The 20,214-nt window shown below is 31.3% G+C and overlaps 1 protein-coding gene across 1 annotated transcript in view; it reads left to right on the forward strand.

Annotated features, from left to right (window-relative positions):
• The window catches only part of LOC115874267 (pickpocket protein 28-like), a 34,814-nt gene extending 15,321 nt beyond the window's left edge, over positions 1-19,493 (forward strand). The window contains exons 5-10 of the mRNA XM_030889366.1: positions 3,619-3,718; positions 5,880-6,031; positions 6,094-6,295; positions 9,647-9,917; positions 13,844-13,903; positions 17,942-19,493. Of these exons, the coding sequence (XP_030745226.1) occupies positions 3,619-3,718; positions 5,880-6,031; positions 6,094-6,295; positions 9,647-9,917; positions 13,844-13,903; positions 17,942-18,399 (1,243 nt within the window). The 3' untranslated portion in view covers positions 18,400-19,493. The remainder of the gene's footprint in view (positions 1-3,618; positions 3,719-5,879; positions 6,032-6,093; positions 6,296-9,646; positions 9,918-13,843; positions 13,904-17,941) is intronic.
• Positions 19,494-20,214: the final 721 nt, after the last annotated feature.

The following is a 20,214-nucleotide window of genomic DNA, read 5'->3' on the forward strand; positions in this document are numbered from 1 at the left end:
TTGGTCTACCCACCTCTTAGGTGACCTTCCACGTGATCATCTCCCTCTACCTCCCTGCACTATCAGTCTCTCAATTGAGGTGTCACTCCTGACAATATGGCCAAAATATCGGAGGATTGACTTATTTAATCTGGTAACCAGACATGTCTCAATTTTTAGTTTCTCTACAATGGAAATGTTTGTTCCATGAGCCGTCCATGGGACTCGCAGCAGCCGTCGATATACCCACATCTCCAAGGCTTTGCTTATCACTTTCTTTTTTGCTTATCACTTATCACTTTTTCTTTGCTTATCACTTTCTTTTAGTGTCCATGTTGCGGAGCCATACATAGCTATGGCGAATACGAGGGAGTTTGCAATGCGCAGTTTAGTTCTTCGTGTGATTGCTGAAGTCTTCCATATCTTAGTCAGTTTTGTTATTGCATTCCTCGCCATTGCCACTCTGCGCCTGATTTCAGCATCGCATCCTCCAGAGTTTGCTATCATGGAATCTAAATAGTTGAACTGGCTCACAACCTCGTATCCAGCCACGGTTCGGACATCAGGATGGTTATTGCGGAGGCGGTCAACAATCATTGTCTTGGTTTTCCGTTTGTTTAGTTCCAAGCCATATTCTGCACTAATAGAGCACAGTGCAGTCATGACTTCCTGCAACTCTTCTTTGCTGGCGGCTATAATCACGGTATCATCCGCGTATCTCACGTTATTTATCCTCCTGATTTGGTGATATCCTGCTCTGTTTTCAAGGCTCTGTAAAAATTATAAATATTTGAGCTACAGCTCCAGGAGCTTGAACTTTATTCTAGTAAATTTCTTCATCTTTTTGGATTTTTTTTCAAATTTCGAAAATCTTCAATACTTTTCGAGATATTAAAAAAACCAAACCCCCACTTTTTTTTACTTAATTGTTAATAGCTTCAGTAATTTATTTCAGCGCCTTCTGCGACTTTTCCTTAAACTTTCTCGGTGACAATACGAATCGAATGACACAACATTCGTAATTCTAGGAGAATATTGAAAAATTTTACTAAAAATGGTACATGTGAACCAGACTATTAGACCACCTTTAAGGTATGTCTCCTTTATTGGATTTCTTATGCTCTTCTCCCTTTTAGAAACAGCAATTTCTAAAAAGAAACACAGTTAAACAATTTGATTGGATATTAATAAAATGCATACATATATTAAACACTCTACTCAATACCATATACTTAATTAAAAAAAAACATTGTTAAGTTGGGTTTGTATTAAATTAGTACGAATGGATTAAGCTATCTTGTACACTTCGCACTAAAAGAGGTTCTGAAAAGAACAATGTTCGAGTGCAAGGTCTGCTAGTAAATATTTTGAAGCTTAAGATATCACAACACAATTAATTTAAAACAAAAACTTGTAATACAAAACTAAAGTGTCAAAACGAGTGACAGTGGCAGGAAATAAATAAATAAATGGTGGCAACTTGACATTTTTTACACCAGATCTACCACCTGAATTCCCAGCGGGAAATTCAAATTCCAGTTAGTCAGCGCGGTGCCGAATATGTCCATGGTTGGCAACAATGAATTTAAAAATTGCGCCCTCGATTACGTAACTAAACGTTTAATTGGTATCAAATATACAGGGTGTTTCAAAACAAATGCGAAAAACTTCAGGGGGTGATTCCTTGTTCAAAATAAAGGGTAGTTTGCTTCATAAACGTTGGGTCAAAAGTCAACCATTAGAGAGATATCGCGGTACAAAGATGGCGGAAAAATAATGTTCTTATTTTTTATCTTGAAAACGAAAAGAGATAGACTAATGAAATTTTATGGAAGCATTACTGTTATGAAAACACACTTTCTGATTCGACGAAATTAACGAAATTTAAAGAAAAATCTTATCAAACACATACAGAAAAATTAATTTGGATAGTTTGGTTTGTTTAGAAACTTTTTTATCTCTTGTATTTTTTTTATAAAACTCACCGATTTGAAATTAAAAAATAAAATGTAAAGCATTACATGTCAGGACTAAAAATATTTTTAGATTAAGAATCTAGTGATAATAATGATAATAATAATAATCTAGATAATAACGTATTGCAGTAGGGTAATGTCAAATAAAACAATATTAGAAACATCCTAAAAGTGACAGCGGCCGACTAGATTTTTTCCTAAAAAATTACAGCTGCCCACTAGATTCTTTATCTAAAAATGTTTTTGTCCTGACATGTAATGCTTTACATTTTATTTTTAATTTCAAATCGGTGAGTTTTATCAAAAAACACAAAGAGATAAAAAGTTTCTAAATAAACTAAGCTATCAAAATTATTTTTTTGCATGTGTTTGATAAGATTTTTCTTTAAATTTCATTAACAAGAATCATAGGGGTAGTTTATTTCAACCCTTCCACTCATTTTAAAAAGTGAAAAAATTACCAGAAAGTGTGTTTTCATAACAGTAATGCTTCCGTAAAATTTCATTAGTCTATCTCTTTTCGTTTTCAAGATAAAAAATAAAAACATTATTTTTCCGCCATCTTTGTACCGCGATATCTCCCTAATGGTTGACTTTTGACCCAACATTTATAAAGCAAACTACCCTTTATTTTGAAGAAGGAATCACCCCCTGAAGTTTTTCGCATTTGTTTTGAAACACCCTGTATATGAGAGATTCAGAAATAAACTGGATCAAGTCCTAGAATATTATTATGGAGAAAATGAGAGTTAAAGTTTATTAATGTTACTTAATTAAAATAAAACAAGCTGAAGAAGAAAACTTGACACAATGTTTTATTATATTTTAAATTATATAATAATTGCAAACTAAAGTAACTCAAAATACAACTGTGGTCGTTTTTAAGAATGTTTGTTTATACTTTTTTGGACTTGAACCATTTTATCTCTGAAAATATTTAAAATTTTAGATATAAATTGGTTAATCGGTACATTTTAACAACACAACATTCTAAGGGATTTGTTGACTTCACATTGTCTATTAATACTAAGACTAGTAGTAGACAGTAGACTGTAAGATTAGTAGGAAACAATGCAATATAATGAAATGCTTGTTTTAGAAATAATTTATGCTCTTCTAAAATATGCACTATAATTAGTGCATATTTTATTTGTTTATTTATATAAAGGATTTGTTTTAAATCTTTAGTTGTAATTTTATATTAATAATAGCTTCTAATAACAATTCTTACCTAAAAGTTCAATTATAGGAATATTCTATTATTTTCAAAGGATTTGTGTTTAAGGTTTATTTATAGTTTCATATTTTTGTTAGGCCATGAACGGTTAACTGTTAAACTGTTTATTTATTTTTCGTAATAAAAAGATTTGTTTCGTTTACTATAACTTACTTTTATTATTCCTAATAGTATTTTTGATTTTATTTTCATGTTTGGACGGCACTGCTTTTAATAAATTATAAAATGCCTAAAACTAGACATACCTACATCTTTAAATTATTTACGTCCCTCTGTTCTTGTTTTTGATGGTATTTCATCAATTTGCTTGAATTGCTGTCATAACGAATCTTTTGTAAAATGCCTAGGAAGTTTTTAAAAAGTCGAAATTTGGCATTATGCCTACGACATATTTATCAGTATTATTAAATTTGTATTATTTTATAGAAAGAAACAATTTTCTGACATGGCATTAGTTTGTGAAAACCACATCTATAACCAGGGAAATTTAACGGCAGACTATAGTACTATTGAATTTTTAATGAGCGTAAGTAAACATTACTACAGATAACATAGTATACTAAGAGCTGGCAAAGGTTAGTCTTGGGTCGAGATTTCCGTATGTAAGAAGAGTACAATGCGTTTATAATGTACTGAACAAAGAGAGAACAGTAAACACGTTGCCAAATGCATGAAATAAACCGAGAAACTGCGCACATTGCTAAGAAACGTGGAAGGGGATATAGCAGATTTGTCGCAGTCGACCGGTAGACCCAGTCAGTACCTCTCATTTCTGTCAGTACTTAAAGTTATAGGGAAAGGTTTACACCATGCGTTCAGCTTCACGATTTAATTACGTCTCGCGATACTTATTTGTTTATTTAATAACGAGTCGTTGTAATTTTCAATAACTTGAAAAGTTTTAAGTGCAAGTTAGAAACACTTGCATTTTTGATAAAAATAAGTGGAATTCAGTTGGTGTTCGACAATGGTCGCGCTATTAGAATTCAAAAATCGATATCTCGTAATCTATTAAAAATAATTGATTGTAGTTTTCTCAAAAACTTTCTTAACATTTCTGTTATATTTTCTTCTCAGACAGTATGTGAAAATCTTTATAAATAAAAAGCTACACGATTGCTGAAAATTGATATGCAAAAAACAACCTTAATGAATTTTTCTTATTTGAACATATTGAAAAGATCCGATCTTCAAAATAAAAAAAAAACTTCAATGTCTAAAGTTAAATGGTTCTTAAGTTATAGCGTGTTCTGTGTTAAAAAGTTGAGGTTTTAAATTATCGCAATTACTGACGTTTTATTGTTATAAAAAATGATACCCTAATGATATCCTTATAATTTCATTTCAGATGTTCAGAAACATATCTAATGAGTTTATCTAGTTATCTTTTCCAAAATAAAGTCGTTTAAATATAAGCGGTTTGCGATCGTGATTTTACTTTACTTGATAGGGAAAGATGTACCGGCAACGCCGCATTAGCACGCCGTCGCATTTCTCTGACTCCGACTTAATAAGATCCCTATGCGATTTACTTCCACACATGTAAATACCGACCCAAAACTAATAGTTGCCAGCATGGTATACTGTGATATCTGTGATAATACCGAAAATTAAAGTTTTAGGGAAATTTTAAAAATGGCCAATGAAAGTTTTCATTTTAGTTTAGAACAAAATTTGTAATCAAAGATTTACTTCGAAAAGCAGCCACAATCATTTTTTTATCATGTTGTCAACAATAGTTGGTCGAGTTATGAAAACACTGTCTTTAACCATATCCCGATAAAAAAAAGTCAAGACTAGATAAATCGAGAGCATTTAAGTATTCTATTAATTGGTGAATGCACACTGCAGTCCCCAATTAATAGAATCATATCAATTTTCTCTGATATAGGATATGTTTCCATTTTCTGCAAATTTCTGAGAATTTTTTTTGTATTAACTGACATAAATTGATAACTAGTTGTTAAAGTTAAACTAATTTGACACCTATGTTGAAGTAACGTCAGACATATCACAGACACCTAGATTTTTTCAAATAAGAAAGATCTAGTCACTAAATCATAAAAATGAAAATATCTAGGAAAATCTTTGTTTGAGGGATAGGCAACCTTAATAGTATTTTGAAGATACATGAATTCCCCATTGAATAACGGAATAATATACTGGGTGCTTTTAAATGTGACCAATGTTCAATATTAATTTTGTCTCACCCTGTATAACAAACGGGTCAAGTTTTAAGTTCATTTATGTATAAAAGTTTTTTAAACTACATATTGGGCTATAATTGGGTAAATTCTACTTTAGGTAACTTTTATTGAAATTTAAAATTTGTTCTTGATTTTTAGAAAATGTTAGATATGTCAAAAACCTTACATTTTAGCCATATACTTCTCTAATGAAACTCGCTTCTATTTTTCTCCCAAAATCCGAAAATCAATTAACATATAGAGTGTTTTATTACAAAACACACAACTTTAATGTGTAACTTTTTTTGGGACACACTGTAGAACTCACTATAATTTTAAAGAATGCTCTAAATTAACCTACATATGCGCACATAATTTTATTACAATACAAACTGTCGTTCTTCTCGGCGGCGAATGAGAGGCGCGCCACCCTGTACTTAATGAATCAAAGTCAGAAAGTGTAAATTTTAGCTTTAAATTTTTTATTGTTATTTTTCGTAGATTGCACCTGATTTTAATGAAGTCTTATTGAACTGCAAATACACCTTGCTTAACGAAAGTTGCGACAACTTTTTCACACCCATCCTGACAGAAGAGGGACTATGCTTTACATTCAACATGTTAAATAAGGAAGAACTTTTTAACAACAACGTGTAAGATCACTTAGCAAAATCAACAACATTTTTGTTAACAATAAGGTGGCTAATAATTGTAGATTTTTGACTGGCGAATACATGGCCCACGATAGAAAATCTGAAGGGTGGAATTTGAGGGACGGATATCCAGCAGATGCGCCTATAAATACGTACCCTAGAAGGGCTATGTCTGCCGGATTCAGTTCTGGATTTTTGTTGTTACTGAGGGCGTTCGAAAAAGATTTAGATTACATGTGCAGAGGGCCTGTGCAAGGATTTAAGGTAATCAACTCAACTACTGTTCAATTTGCGATGTTTGAAACTTTCGTCATAATTTTCGGCGCCATCTTTGAATAAGAAGACTAAGGAAGGAGCATAATGCTATCCATGTATTCATGCATGGTGGGCGGAAAAAGCACTTTAGGGTGGGGATCCTTGACAGTTCTGTTTGACGATTCATTTGACACATTTGAATTTGATTTGAAATTTTGTGGATTTGTCAGTCATCACGGAGCTTATTTTATGTTATTTATTATTTATTCTACTACTGATAGTTGTATAAAGGTAGGAAATCTAGATGGAAATTGTGGCAGAACTTAAATTAACAGTGACACTATCGCGATTTATCGAAAAAGACTCTAAAATAGTTGGTTGTGTAGCGTGCGGTAGATCTCGGCAAAAATCGAGTGAAATAATCGAAAAACAACTTTTCGCTAGTAAGTGACTATATAATATACATACGTTTAGTAAACCGATCATTTATGAAATTCACCTAAATTAACTAATTATATATTTTTTCTTGCATTTTTGCTTTTATTTACTACTTGTCAAAGATTAGATGTCAAAGAATTTAGATACGTCAATTTGACTTACCTGCTTCAGTAGCGTATCGGATGTTTATGGTTATAAATAATTATTATAACTTATCTATTTTTATTAGAATTTTATATTTTTATAACAATTTTAATAACTACCAATATTTTTTCACAACATAAAATAATAAAAAAAATTATTGAGTCTACCCCACGTCTACCGTACATCATAGTTATACATTTTTTAAATAAAATTAGAACGGCACTGATAAACCGGAATTTAAGTCGGCCATATTTGAGGCCCATCGCGGTGCACCTAAGATTTTTGATATGCTCCTTCCTTAGTCTTCTTATTCAAAGGGCGCCATATTGCTATTCACGTCTTTCTTGACTTGGTCCATGAGTTGTAATCTAACAATAACAAATTTAATAACAAAATAGTAAATAATGACCATTTTATTGTAGCCTCACCCGCAGTATGTAAAAAATATGTCCTCTAATAATATGTTCATGGATCTTATAAGCAGGAATTCCACGGGACAAACGAATGTGATTTGTTTTGCTTTTCTTTATCTTTCACGATTCCTCGGGAACTTATTCTTTGTACAGTCAGTTGTTTGTATACTTACCATAAATAGAGTATAAAATAATTATCATAACTACCATAAATAGAGTTTCAGAACTATCATATAATTATCATAAATAAAGTATAATATAATCATATAAAAATTTCAATATTTACTAGAATCGACACTTGATAAAAAAGGGACTAGATTTAAGTTGCCCTTTGATCGAGTCTGTATACTATTTCTTTGGGGTTTCTGCACGTGTGTGCAAAACTACACTAAAAATACTACATCTTATAAAATATTTTGCGTTGAATTTAATCAATTTTATCTGAAAAATTATTAATTGGAAGAAAGGCGGGAACAAGCGGCAAAAAGTAATAATATTTTAGTGCAGTCTTATGACCGATATATTCGTGAAAAAAAGATCTCAGATATGTTTTAATATGTATTTTTTAAAACCTTAGTTAAATTTTATTATTCAATATTTTAAAATAGTAATGGTAATAAAATCATATAGGCATTGGGTAAACACACTTGGACAACAATCATAACTTATTTAAATATACAGTAGAATAGAAAATGTCCATGTATACCTATGTGGCGGATTCATCTCTCCAAAAAAATCCTTTATGGGTATTTCGCCACTGCACTGCAAGAAAATCTACAAAATAAAATAGTTATTTTTTGTAAACACTTCTGGCGTTAAACCTAAACGGACGCTGCTTGTCAGAAGTTATGTTTACAGTAATACAAATTTGCCTAACAAAGAAAAAAATGCTTAACGTTTAGGAAAGTTATCTCTTTCCGTCGTCGGAAGCAAAAAAATACAAATAAAGTATAAAGTATAAAGAAAAAAACTATTTAAAATATTTAAATTCAACTATTCGAGAACACTTTACTTTTTTAAAACAGATACGTCTACAAGAAACCGTTGACGTTCTGTTAAAATGAATATAAAAAGTAATATAATTTTTCTTACTATCGCTATGCGACTTATTTCGTATATAATTTTAACAGAACGTTTTTTCGTTCAATTTTATTTATAGCTCTTTGAACTTTCTTCTTATACTTCCGAATGCATTTTGTACTCTTTATTGTAAATATTGAGATGAATTGATTTCACTTTTACAAATGACGTCAAGTAATGTATCTCCTTGGCGATAGGTCCAGGAACCTCGCTGAACACTATGCTGCTCTACCATTTCCAGTCCATCTTCCGGGAAAATAATTTGATTGTTTATATTATATTATATTAATACATATTAATTATTTTATTGCATTTGATTTTCCGTATTCAATGTTTTACCCCACGTCATTGTTAAGTTTGAATGCTAATCAATATTGTAACGATGAATAGAATAAATATTTAAAAAAACAAACAGAGCCGGACTTGAAATTAATTTAAATAAATTGTGTTCAAATATCAAAACAAAAAAAATATTAAGTGTGGCATATCATTGTACTCAGGAGACCGAGTTCTTTCAAAATCTGAAATAAAAAATGCAGATACGTATTGAAAAAAATTAAGTTGGCATCTGTATCTCGCAAATTATCAGCTAATTTGATAATCTAAAAATACTATCAGATAGCCCTAATAAAGTGGCTACGAGAATGTGCAATTAGTTTCTTGATTTTCTAAAAAGTAACGACAGGAAAAATAAAAATTGATTTCCAAACAAATCATTTTTTGCCAAAAAACTCAGTAATCCTTGAAATTTTTAAAACTTTCTTGATGGCATCTTGGTGAACATCCCAAAGCGGCAACTTTGCCTCAATTTAACCATATTCGTATCTATCACGGTTACCGAGATACCAATGCTCGTACCTCGAATTTGTAGCACCCTGTATAAAAGTAAAAAAATATTTTTCATGTTTTTGAATTTTGTCCATTGGATGCAACACTGTGCATCGGTACGACACGTCGAGGACGTCATCCTGTAGTCCAGTTCCATCCAGTCATCCGTTCCAGTCCGTTCACAATTATGACAAAATCGACCCATATTTTTCTTCAATACCAAATCCTTAGTCCCACCCTAATGAAGATGTAGAAAACGTCTTATCCAACTTTGCAACTGTACATCCTGTAGATCTTGCCTACAAAAAAAAAAGATAGCAGTCATAAGTTGGAAAGGATTTAATTTTCATAACTCTTTTAAAAACAGTTCTTCAGTAAATTAAGTTACCATTAAAAATAATTTTTATTAATTTCAGTTATTACTTGTATTCAAAGAATATATTAAATTTGTCTTCAGATTCTTCTGCACAATCCAGCCGAAACGCCTAGAGTCGGGATGCAATACTTTAGAGCTCCTCTAAACGAAGAAGTTGTGGTAGCTGTTAAACCGGACATGATGACCACATCCGAAGGTCTGAAGACGTACGAAGCTCATAGAAGGCAGTGTTATTTTCCAGAAGAGAGGCCCCTGTCCTTCTTTCAAAGTTATACTCAACAGAATTGCCAAGTTGAATGTCTCACAAATTTTACTTTGGCAAAATGTAATTGTGTGGCTTATCATATGCCACGTAAGTATAATTAAGTTTGATTCTTAAGCCACCCACAGACGCTCAGTGTTAAGACTCAGGCAGCCTGTGCAAACCTGGTGTGTGCAGATATATCGGTATGTATAAGGCCGACTGTGCAGGCCCTTTGTGTGACTATTTATATTTTCAGTAAGTAGATTAGATATTTGCAGGTTATGAACATTTCATACAGTAGAGAAACGAAAGCAGATTCGGAAACAAATGAGGAAGCAGTTGTTAAAAACGTAGAAATTATTTTTGAGGAAAAACTAGAAAATGTCTTAAAAAGCAATAATTTGCGTAAATCTTCACAGTTAAAACTACGCAAACTGGCCTGCACGGTCTGCCTGTATTAAAGAACTGAGCGTCTATGGAGACTAATACTTTAGTGCCTATAAAATCAATAATATTTAATGACTTAGTAAGATAGCCATTTTTAAGGTGGCACGTTTTATGTTTTCTATAATAAGACAGAAACTAAACGTAAATGTGAATTTAGAAAACTCTAACATTCATAATGACGAGGTGGCTTTGGTGATTGTTGTAGTCTACGATTGAATATGGTTCTTAGTGTTGAATATTGTGAAAAAACTATTGATATTGTTGAAGATGGCCGAAATGATGGATATTCTCTTGGTCTTTGAAGAAGAATGGGAAAATATAACACAATATATTTGCAGCCTCATTGGCAGTATGAAGCGACGTCTACTGTTAGTTATAGCAGCCGGTGGAGGCAATACAAAGTTTGAGTGCATTTTTTACAAGTTTTTTGTTTGTTTGTACACTTAGTTATTACAGTTGTGTTTTTAATATCCTTAGTTCTGTTAGTGTTACTAATATTTATTAAAACCAAGCCTGTATCGTTACTTTTTAACGATCTGTAAATTTTAATATAGAGTTCTAATCAGTGTCGATATGACGTTACGACAATAGTTACCAAAGTCACCTCGTGATATGAAAAAATAACATCATAAAATAATGACAGTTGAAAAAATTATAAATTGTTGGTGGCAAGTTCATTTCGCTCTTAAAAATTAACATTGTTTGAAATTATTAACATTGTTGACATGAGTCAAAAAACAAAATGCTCAGAAGATTTGTTTCTGATCGAAAAATAATGTTTTAGTAAAAGTTACGCACGGAATAATTGCATAGGGTGTTTTAAAATTAAGGTAAAAAACAACCCTTCAATAAACCCCGTATATACAAAAAGTTTATACAAAACTGAGTTTATGAATTAAAGTTGATATATTTATATACAGTTTAAAACACTAATTTACCACAATACAGCTTAAGTAAAAACCAGCTCGGACAGTGTAGCGTGCCGCTTTGATCTTTTTACGCTCGGATTTGCGATTCGAAAGAAGGGGAACACTAGAGCGGCGAGCTCTCTCGCCAAAACCAATAGCCGCGTAAGCGCCAGTCAGCCCAGAGATGTATTCAAAAAAATTTTACACGTGACGTAAAAAATTATTCGACTGGTGCTAGAACATAATTTAGATACACGTTTTTTAAATTGTTGACTTTAAATAAATATGCATTCTCAAAGAAAAACATTTAAAACAAATTAATTAATTTATTTCTAGAAATAACAGCAAAATGAAATGGGTCCATTGATTACTTATAGTTATTTACGAATGTTTCTAAATTAGGAGCTTTCGGTTTTTGTTTGCTACATTTAAGTTCTTACTAATATTCTTTAAGGTATAATAAATTCTAACTTTTGCGTATAATTTTAACAAAAAATACATTATAGGAAAATTTGATTGATGGTTGAATTTAATTGTCTGAAATAATTTAACGAATTTACATAATATATTTTCATTTAAGGAAAGTTCTTCAAAATTGTTCTGAAAAATTTTATAAAAAAACTTTTTTAAAAACAAGTTTTTATTTAAATACACTAAAAAGAATAAAATAAACTTTTTCTTTAAAACTTTTATTATGAACTTATAACGTCATTACACAATTTTAATATTATATAAAAGCTTGTCGCGAGATTTGAGTGTACAGTTGCACTCATAAAAATCTGGTACGACAACTTTATCTTGTAATTCCTGGTCTAGGGTATCCTAATAATATGTATATCGATTTTCATTAAAAAAGGAGAACTTAAAAAAAACGACAGCTGTCAAATTTGACAGTTCAAATGTGAGACAAATAAAATGAAAACCGACTATGGGGTAGGGGGCATCCAATATATCGATTTTTATCAAAATCGGACAAATTTGAAATTATTTGACAGCTGTCAAATTTGACAGCTCAAATTTTTTTTCTTTCATTTTAGCCCATGGCCATCCTATATATCAATTTTTATGAAAATCGGTTGACTTTGAAATTTTGACATGTCATTAAACTGTCATTTTTTCAAGATGGCCGCCCATATATTTTTTTTCATATGTATATACCCACAATATACCTATACAGGTTGTTAAATTGTTCATTACTCGCGGCAAGAGTTTTATGGTTGAAATAACCTCGGCCCGCTCGTCGATAGACGACGCGACGGGACGAGTCGGCAGAAAAATCAATAATGCATACGTTCTCAATAGGCAGTGTTGCCTTCTGTTTCCCTATAAGTAACTGTCGAGTTAACAACCTGTATATATATATATATATATATATATATATATATATATATATATATATATATATATATATATATATATATATATATATATATATATATATATATATATATACATATATATAATTTCAGCCCGATCCATTCATAAATAGAATTTTAAAAAATCAAAAACCTCAAAAATGCCGCCATTTTGACAGCTGTCAAAAATTCGGGTCATGCCTTGCAAAAAAATGTATTGTCATCGGGACTGAACCTACATGCCAAATTTCAATCTCCTACAATAAAAGGAAGTGGTTTTAATTTAGCTTTGCCCCGAACAAACATACATACATACATAGATAGTTACATACAAAGCAAGTTAAATAAAAGCTTATAAAAATAGCCTCCAATGAGGAAACTAAATAAAAAAATGGTCACTTGGCATTAGCAAGCCTCCAAATAAGTAGTCTTCATCGTTTTGAAAAGCTCTAAAGTGTGAATATACTTTTGAATTGAATTGAAAATTAAACAGACTATATTTTGAATTATTTCCATAATTATTTGTGCAACCAGCAGCCGCACATCCCGGAAAACCTTTTCCCATTCCATCAATAAAAATAAAATTGAAATAAAAGCACAAATACCTATGGTTAAATATAAAAAAAAAATCGAATTAAAATCTTCCGTAATACGGCCCTACGCGCCACCGGTGGAGGCTATGCATCGACTGAATGAGGCTGACTGTCGGTCGCTTAATTCAGTTAGCGCACCGTCGAAGTGGGGCGTTTTAAATTCGAGCGTGGGAAAAATTGGCGAGTGTCAAAGCTATGTTATTCTGTAAGCTGTGACAATACACCAAAACACTTTTACTTTTGCACTGGACGCTAGTTTTGTTAACCATGTTAACATCATCAGCAGATGATTAAAACTTTTTTTAATCGTCTTTTTAAAAGTTTTAATCATCTGCTGATGATGCTAACATGATTAGCTAAACGCGCGGTCAGTGCAAAAGTAAAGGTGTTTTCGTGTATTGTGATGAATTAGTGTTTAATTTTGCTGTTTAACATCAAAAGGTCCAACCCCCAACTGTAATCTATATACAGTTTGCTAAAAAAAATCATGAAAGTGGAAAAAAGTTTAACTTGACGAAAAAATTTCCCTTGAATGTAGATAAATTTACAAATAAAAGAGATCTTGATTTCCAAGCCAACTCGCCGTTTTATTTCAATCGTATGATATACCTTTCTCAATTAAATTGGTAGTAGCAAATGAATTAGGTAAAAGTATTATTTTATATGTTTTAGCAAGAAATACAAAATTTAAAAAAACAAAATAATAACTAATAATACAAATATTGTTTTAGGTGAAGAAAATACTGCTATATGTGGATCGGGAAGCCTCGTATGCATGTTTGAAGCCCAAAGTAAGTTAATTTAAAAAAAAATACTAATATACATGCATTTTCTCCGATTTTTAAAATTTAGCCAGCAGCGCTCGGTACGGCAGAAATCAGAACTGTCCCGCTACTTTATTTCACGTCGTCTTGGTTACTGTTCTTAGGGTGAACCAATAAAACTAACCTATGGAATTTATGGGTTAAAAGTTAAAATTAACCTAATAACCGCGAAAAAAATATCCCCGTAAGGCAGAATTTTTAGCTCAATTTTAAAAGGTGTCAGTAAACATTCAAAATTTTCCATTTAGATAACATGTAAAAAAATCTTTTTCCGTTAAAAGTACCATAACTTTGAGACGGTTTAGGATAAAAAAATTTATATCGCGGATTCTTGTGACTATAAAATTTACTAAAAAAATTATCTGAGAGTAATCTAGTTTTTTAGCCGACCATACCAATAGGTATGGTAGGCTATTAGGATCAGCAAAAAAAAGTTTTTTTAATATCACTCAAAATGAGTTACTTGGGTCATAAATGACCTAAATACAAAATATTTTCATGGTGTCTGTCTGTCTGTCTGTCTGTCCGTCTGTCCGTCTGTAACACGATAACTCAAAAACCGCTGAACCAAATTTGGAACAAAAATACTGTGGCACCTGAGAATCTGGCCATTCGTTTTTGGTGTGGGTGGGGGGTTGGTAAGGGGGTATGGGAGGGGGTTAAAAATTTTAAAAAATCGTAACTCCAAAATTACAGTAGCTAGCGAAACGCGGTTTTCAAATTAAGATTAGGAATAATATTTGCAACAAAATCCATACATATATAAAAACTCAAAGTTTTTTTTTGTTACATACATCCCGCCGAAACTGCTTTATCAATCTTGATGATTCTTTTTTTAAATGAAAGGTATATATGTCTAGATTTGTTATGAAGTATTTTTAAATTGTTGAATGGCTATTTCTTTGTGTAAATCGACTAAATATTAAAACATACCTGAAAAACACCTACACGCAATACCTCCAGAAATAAATTTTCTGTCAAGTAAATAACTGTCATTGTCAGTGGTTTGTCAGTTAGATTATCATAGATAAATGCAGATAGATAAATGCAATAAGTTTAGATTGGAAAGCCCGTAAAAGTTTTAGGTCGCGAAATTATTTTGGGTCGCGACCGTTATACGCGATCTGGCGCTGCTATAGCGGTTGCTAGGGACTTTAGGTTGCTAAGAACAACGGCAAACAAAAACAGAAGTAATTTTCTCTTGTCAAAGTCAGAATCTTCAAAAATCATAATAATCTTTCAAAATCCAAACCGCTCTCATTAAAGAAATTCCGAAAAGTGTTTATAGCGTCCATTTTTAAAGTAATAATTGCTATCTTGTGAGTTTAATTCAAGTTTTATTTACTCCAACCGGCGATAGTTGTGCAAAAGTGGCATTAAAAACTTAAAAAGTTGTGCTGTGAACTGTGAACTGCAAAAACCATCCTGGATCGTGGCATAACGTCGGTTTCCAATGTTTCATAGGTATTTCATACATGCGTCCTTATATAAAATAAAGTTTCTTGTATGCAACACACTGTCTTTTATTTATAAAATTAAACGAAAATATTAATAAATTTGAATAAACAATATTTGGCGATATAATTCCGGAAAAAGCCGAACCGCTCCGAAATTTTCAAAAGTTTTGGGTCGCGACCGTTGCAAGGATAGCGCCAAATAGTGTTTACATTGTCCTTATGGGCACTTTCCAATCTAAACTAGTTTCATTTATCTATGTAGATTATATATCAAGTTTTTAAATATTTTAGGGATCAGTTCATACAGCCAGCTTTAGATACATAAATATTAGAACAAAGGTTCGTTTAAACGACATTAGGGAATTAGCTACACAAAGCGATTTTAGGAAATTCGTCCTCTTAGAGATTAAAATTATGTCGGAACAATTTGTTGTATGAAAATTCCTTACTATGTGGTCTAGAAGAATGAAATCCTACAAAAAGAATTAGAAGAGATTTTTGAAATTCGTCAACCAAATGGGTAAAGTTAGTAAAAATTTATATAAAACTTGGTGACCTCTGGATTATACACATAAAAATTGGCACAAAGGATCATTTAAAACACATGAGTTAATTATTTGGATAAAGCGATTTTATGAAATTTGTAGTCTTAGGGAGTAGAATAGGGAATGAAAGTTTGCTGTACGAAAATGCATTACTATAACACTTATAACATTTAGCAGTATAAAATTTTATACAAGGGTTTATTTAGTGACACATCAATAATATAAACGAAATATTTCTTCTTCAATTATCCTTCAAGGAATAAAAAATAACTATAAATAGAGTATTAGTGCTCTTAATAAACCAAAAAAAGAGATGAAAAATAAAAAAAAAATCAAGGGAGTATATTAAGTAAAGCGACAATTGAAAATTTCAAATATTCATTTGAAAACTTCATATTTTAAAACTATTTATTTTAGTAATACAGTTTATATGGGACCATAGGTAGGGGTCCTATCTATAGAGGGTAAATAATCATTTCACTATTTATTATTTTGGAGAGATTTTATTTTTTCAGATTTTGCAAAATTTCTTTGAAATTGACTTTGGTTCGATTTCGAAAATAATCTATATATAAATAATAAATAAAAAACCGCCCTGTAAGATCGCCATCCACCCTCTATCCAACCATACATAATTAGTTTCAGCTTTGGTTTCAGTCAATGGAAGGAGTTAGAAAAAATTAAAAAAAAAGTGTTAAAAAAGCAAGATTTCAAAAACATTTTGTGGCCAAAATTGAACTTCTTTGAAATACTTTGATTTCGATAACTTCTAGAATTATTAAGATTTTTTATTTCAGACGGCTCTAATCAAAAGTTTTATTTTTGGTATACAAAATGTGCCATAAAGTCATATACAGGCGATGAAAAAATAAAAAACGGTTTTTAAATTTTCGAATTTTCTTAAGTAGTACATAATAATATTTAAAGAGAATAAAAATGCTCTTGAAATTGGAATATTGACGGCTTTATATAAATTTTAAGTAAAAAATATGTAATAAGTCAAAAATAACAATATCGATTTTTTGTCGAGCGAGTCTTAAATAAGTGCAATTATTCTTAGCGGTAGTAGGTATATTTGACCCCAGAAACACGATTATGAGTTTTTTCGCGAAATTTTTTTTGAAAATTTGGAATTTTTTGAAAAACCTTTTGGATTTTTTTTAGTTTTTAGTTAAAAACCATAATTTCTTGATAATATGGCAACATAGATAGGTAGCAGATTAAATTTACAAGACAGAAAAACCCGAAAACCTGCGGTGGTTCTCAAAATTTCAACAAAAAATATTTTTTTTTGGAAATTTTTAAAGTAAAATAACTTTATTTTGTTATTTTTGTTTTTGGTAAAGAGAAAATATGTTTTTTTTTTATCGATATCTATAAGCCCTGAAAATATTTGCACTTATTCAAGACTTGCCCTGTATAACACCCAGAAAATCGACAATTGATAATTCATATGAAATACGAGTAGCTCTAAAACTCTTAAAAACATAGTTTAAATAGGGCATTTGTAAGGCTCACTAGCTCTATATAGAAAGTACATCATTTAAATCAATGCATGAACTATTCGAGGTGTAACGCGAACGTAGTCGCGGGAAAAACCTAGTTTATAACATCAAAATCAGTCAAAGTCGCAGTTTTCGAGATATTAACATATTTTAGTATAGGCGGCTATACGTGCCTCCCGGCGCCATTTTTTTTTGCTAAATATGAAAATTTTTAATCAATAAACACTATAACTGCATATTATATTTTTCACTTTTCAAAGCTTTCAAATATACGAATGATTCAATTGAGAAAAATTACTCTCAGATAGATTTTTTAGGAAATTTTATGCTTGAATCGGCGATGTAAATTTTTCTATCGTAAACCGTTTCAAAGTTATGGTACTTTTAGTGGAAAAATATTTTTTAATTACGGCCTACAGCCTCGAGGTCTAAACATTTCCCAGCGTAACTTAATATGTAAGATGGTAGTATCATAAATAACTATTGTTTCTTCTACAGATGAACTTCTACGCCGAGAAGTTCAATCAGGACTGAACACCGAAAAAGACAACGGGAACATCACTTCAGATTGTGACTGTTTACCAGGCTGCATATCTCTAGTTTACAATGCCGAGACCTCTCAAGCCCATTTCGACTGGCATAAGATGTTCCAGTCCTACAAAGCGAACGCAAGTGAAAAAGGCTACGAAGGCGCTCAGATAACCAGAATTAATATTTTCTTCAAAGAGCAACAGTTCATTACCTCGGAAAGGAACGAGTTGTATGGTACTACCGATTTTCTTGCCAACTGTGGCGGTATTTTGGGTCTTTTTACTGGGTTCTCTTTCTTATCGATTGTTGAAATTGTTTATTTCTTGTCGCTGAGGTTGATTTGTAATGTTAAGAAGCACGGATCGCATTACTGGTCTGGATCGCCCGATTTAGTTAATAACGATATGTACATCCATAAGAAATAATTTAATTGACTTGTTATATCTACAGTGTGTCCCCGGATTGTCTTTACAAGAGGAAAAGCTTTTTTATTAATTGCATTTTGAAAAAAATATCTTACTAACTGAATTAATCTAACTCAATTTTCTTCGTAAAATGTTTTGTTTCTTCTTCTTACAGTGCGATACTCTATATAGAGCGTCGGCTACCTCTCGCATGTACTTGTGATGTGTGTCATTAGTGTTTCCCAAATACATGGGACTTACAGTTTACCGCCGAATCCGAACGGCACTATTTGAGAGGCTGTATGAGGCAAATATACTCAAGGTGGTTTGCCATTGCCTTCCTTGAGGTGGCGTGGCGACTCTCTGGTCGCTCTATTTAGATAAATCAATATTTTTATTTAAATAAATAAAGCGACCGTACTGGCTGAGGATCGAACCCAGTATCCAGAGGATCAAACCCATGTTTTGTTCCTTTGTTCTAAAATTAGGCCAGTAAGCGAGTATAATAATATTACCTCCGAATTCTTGACACCCGCACCTATTGACGTGAAATTTTAACAGTGAATAAAGATATATGTAAGAAACAAAAGTTAAATAGTAGCGATGTGTGCTTTCACTCTGAGAGTGAGTGCCACCCCTTCTCGGGGGTGAAAATTAAATCAAGTATTTTCATTGCAAAAATTAACAAAGGGATGAATTCTAAGTAAAAAATTTTCTAAAACATTTTTTCAGAAAATTAATATTTTCCGAGTTATTTAGGATTGAATATGTTGATTTTTCATCTAAAAGCTGCATATTTTTCTGCCATTTTTCATAAATAATTCGAAAATTTTGCGCTTTATCGCAAAATTCATATAAGCAAACATAAAGCTTTTGGAATAACGAATCGACTATTTTTGTTCATTACCGTAGGTGTGATAATAGCCGAATTATTACTCTGTAAAGGCGATTTTTTATTTTTTGAAAACTAAATTGAAACCTTTTACCGTAAAATATGGCGAAAGAACCCATTTTTCGAAGTAAATGAATAGGACCGTGTTTAAAGTGCTTGAAAAGACCTTTTAAATGTTTTTTTTAAGTCTTTTCAAGTTCGTACCTCAAGAACTCGCGGAGTTATAATAAAAATAAAATGGTCACCTCATTTTTTAGGAAAAAAATTAACAACAAAATCTATGACTAAAATTATAATAATAAAAACTATCAATTCGTAGGAAATTTCACGAACTACAAATTAACCTCTATAGTTGAACAGTTTTGAACTCTTTATTTTTACGAGATTTTTGGGTTTTAAGGGGTCAAAGATGGTTTGGTTTGGTGGTCCTTGCACGCAAGTCAAACTAAAAAAACGTAATATCTACGAAATAAAAAGAAGTACAGAAAAATTGAAAGAGAGCAAAAATATTGCAAAAATAAAGATCTTCAATTTTACTCTGTTGCATTTTTTACGTATCTTGCTTAGTTTTTTAGATATGGCAAAAAAATATTTTTTTAAAGAATAAAAAAAATCATTATTTTCAAGTTTTTTCCAAATTTAAGCATTCTAAACCGCTCGAACTTGCAGAGCTCATTGTTAGTACCTAAATACAGCCAACACTGTACATGTATTACGCTTAATTTTTATTTTTCTGATTTTAGTCATAGATTTTGTTGTTAATTTTATTCCGAAAACATGAGGTGACCATTTTATTTTTATCATAACTCCGCGAGTTTTGGAGCTACAAACTTTAAAAAAAAAACATTTAAAGTCTTTGCAAGCAATTTAAAAATGGTCATACTCATTTTCTTCGAAAAATGTGTTCCTGTAAAACAATGATTTTAAAATAATAAATTTTAATA

The sequence above is a fragment of the Sitophilus oryzae genome, unplaced genomic scaffold (genome assembly GCF_002938485.1).
Source record: "Sitophilus oryzae breed Bouriz unplaced genomic scaffold, Soryzae_2.0 scaffold_125_pilon_pilon, whole genome shotgun sequence".
Lineage (NCBI taxonomy): Eukaryota > Metazoa > Arthropoda > Insecta > Coleoptera > Curculionidae > Sitophilus > Sitophilus oryzae.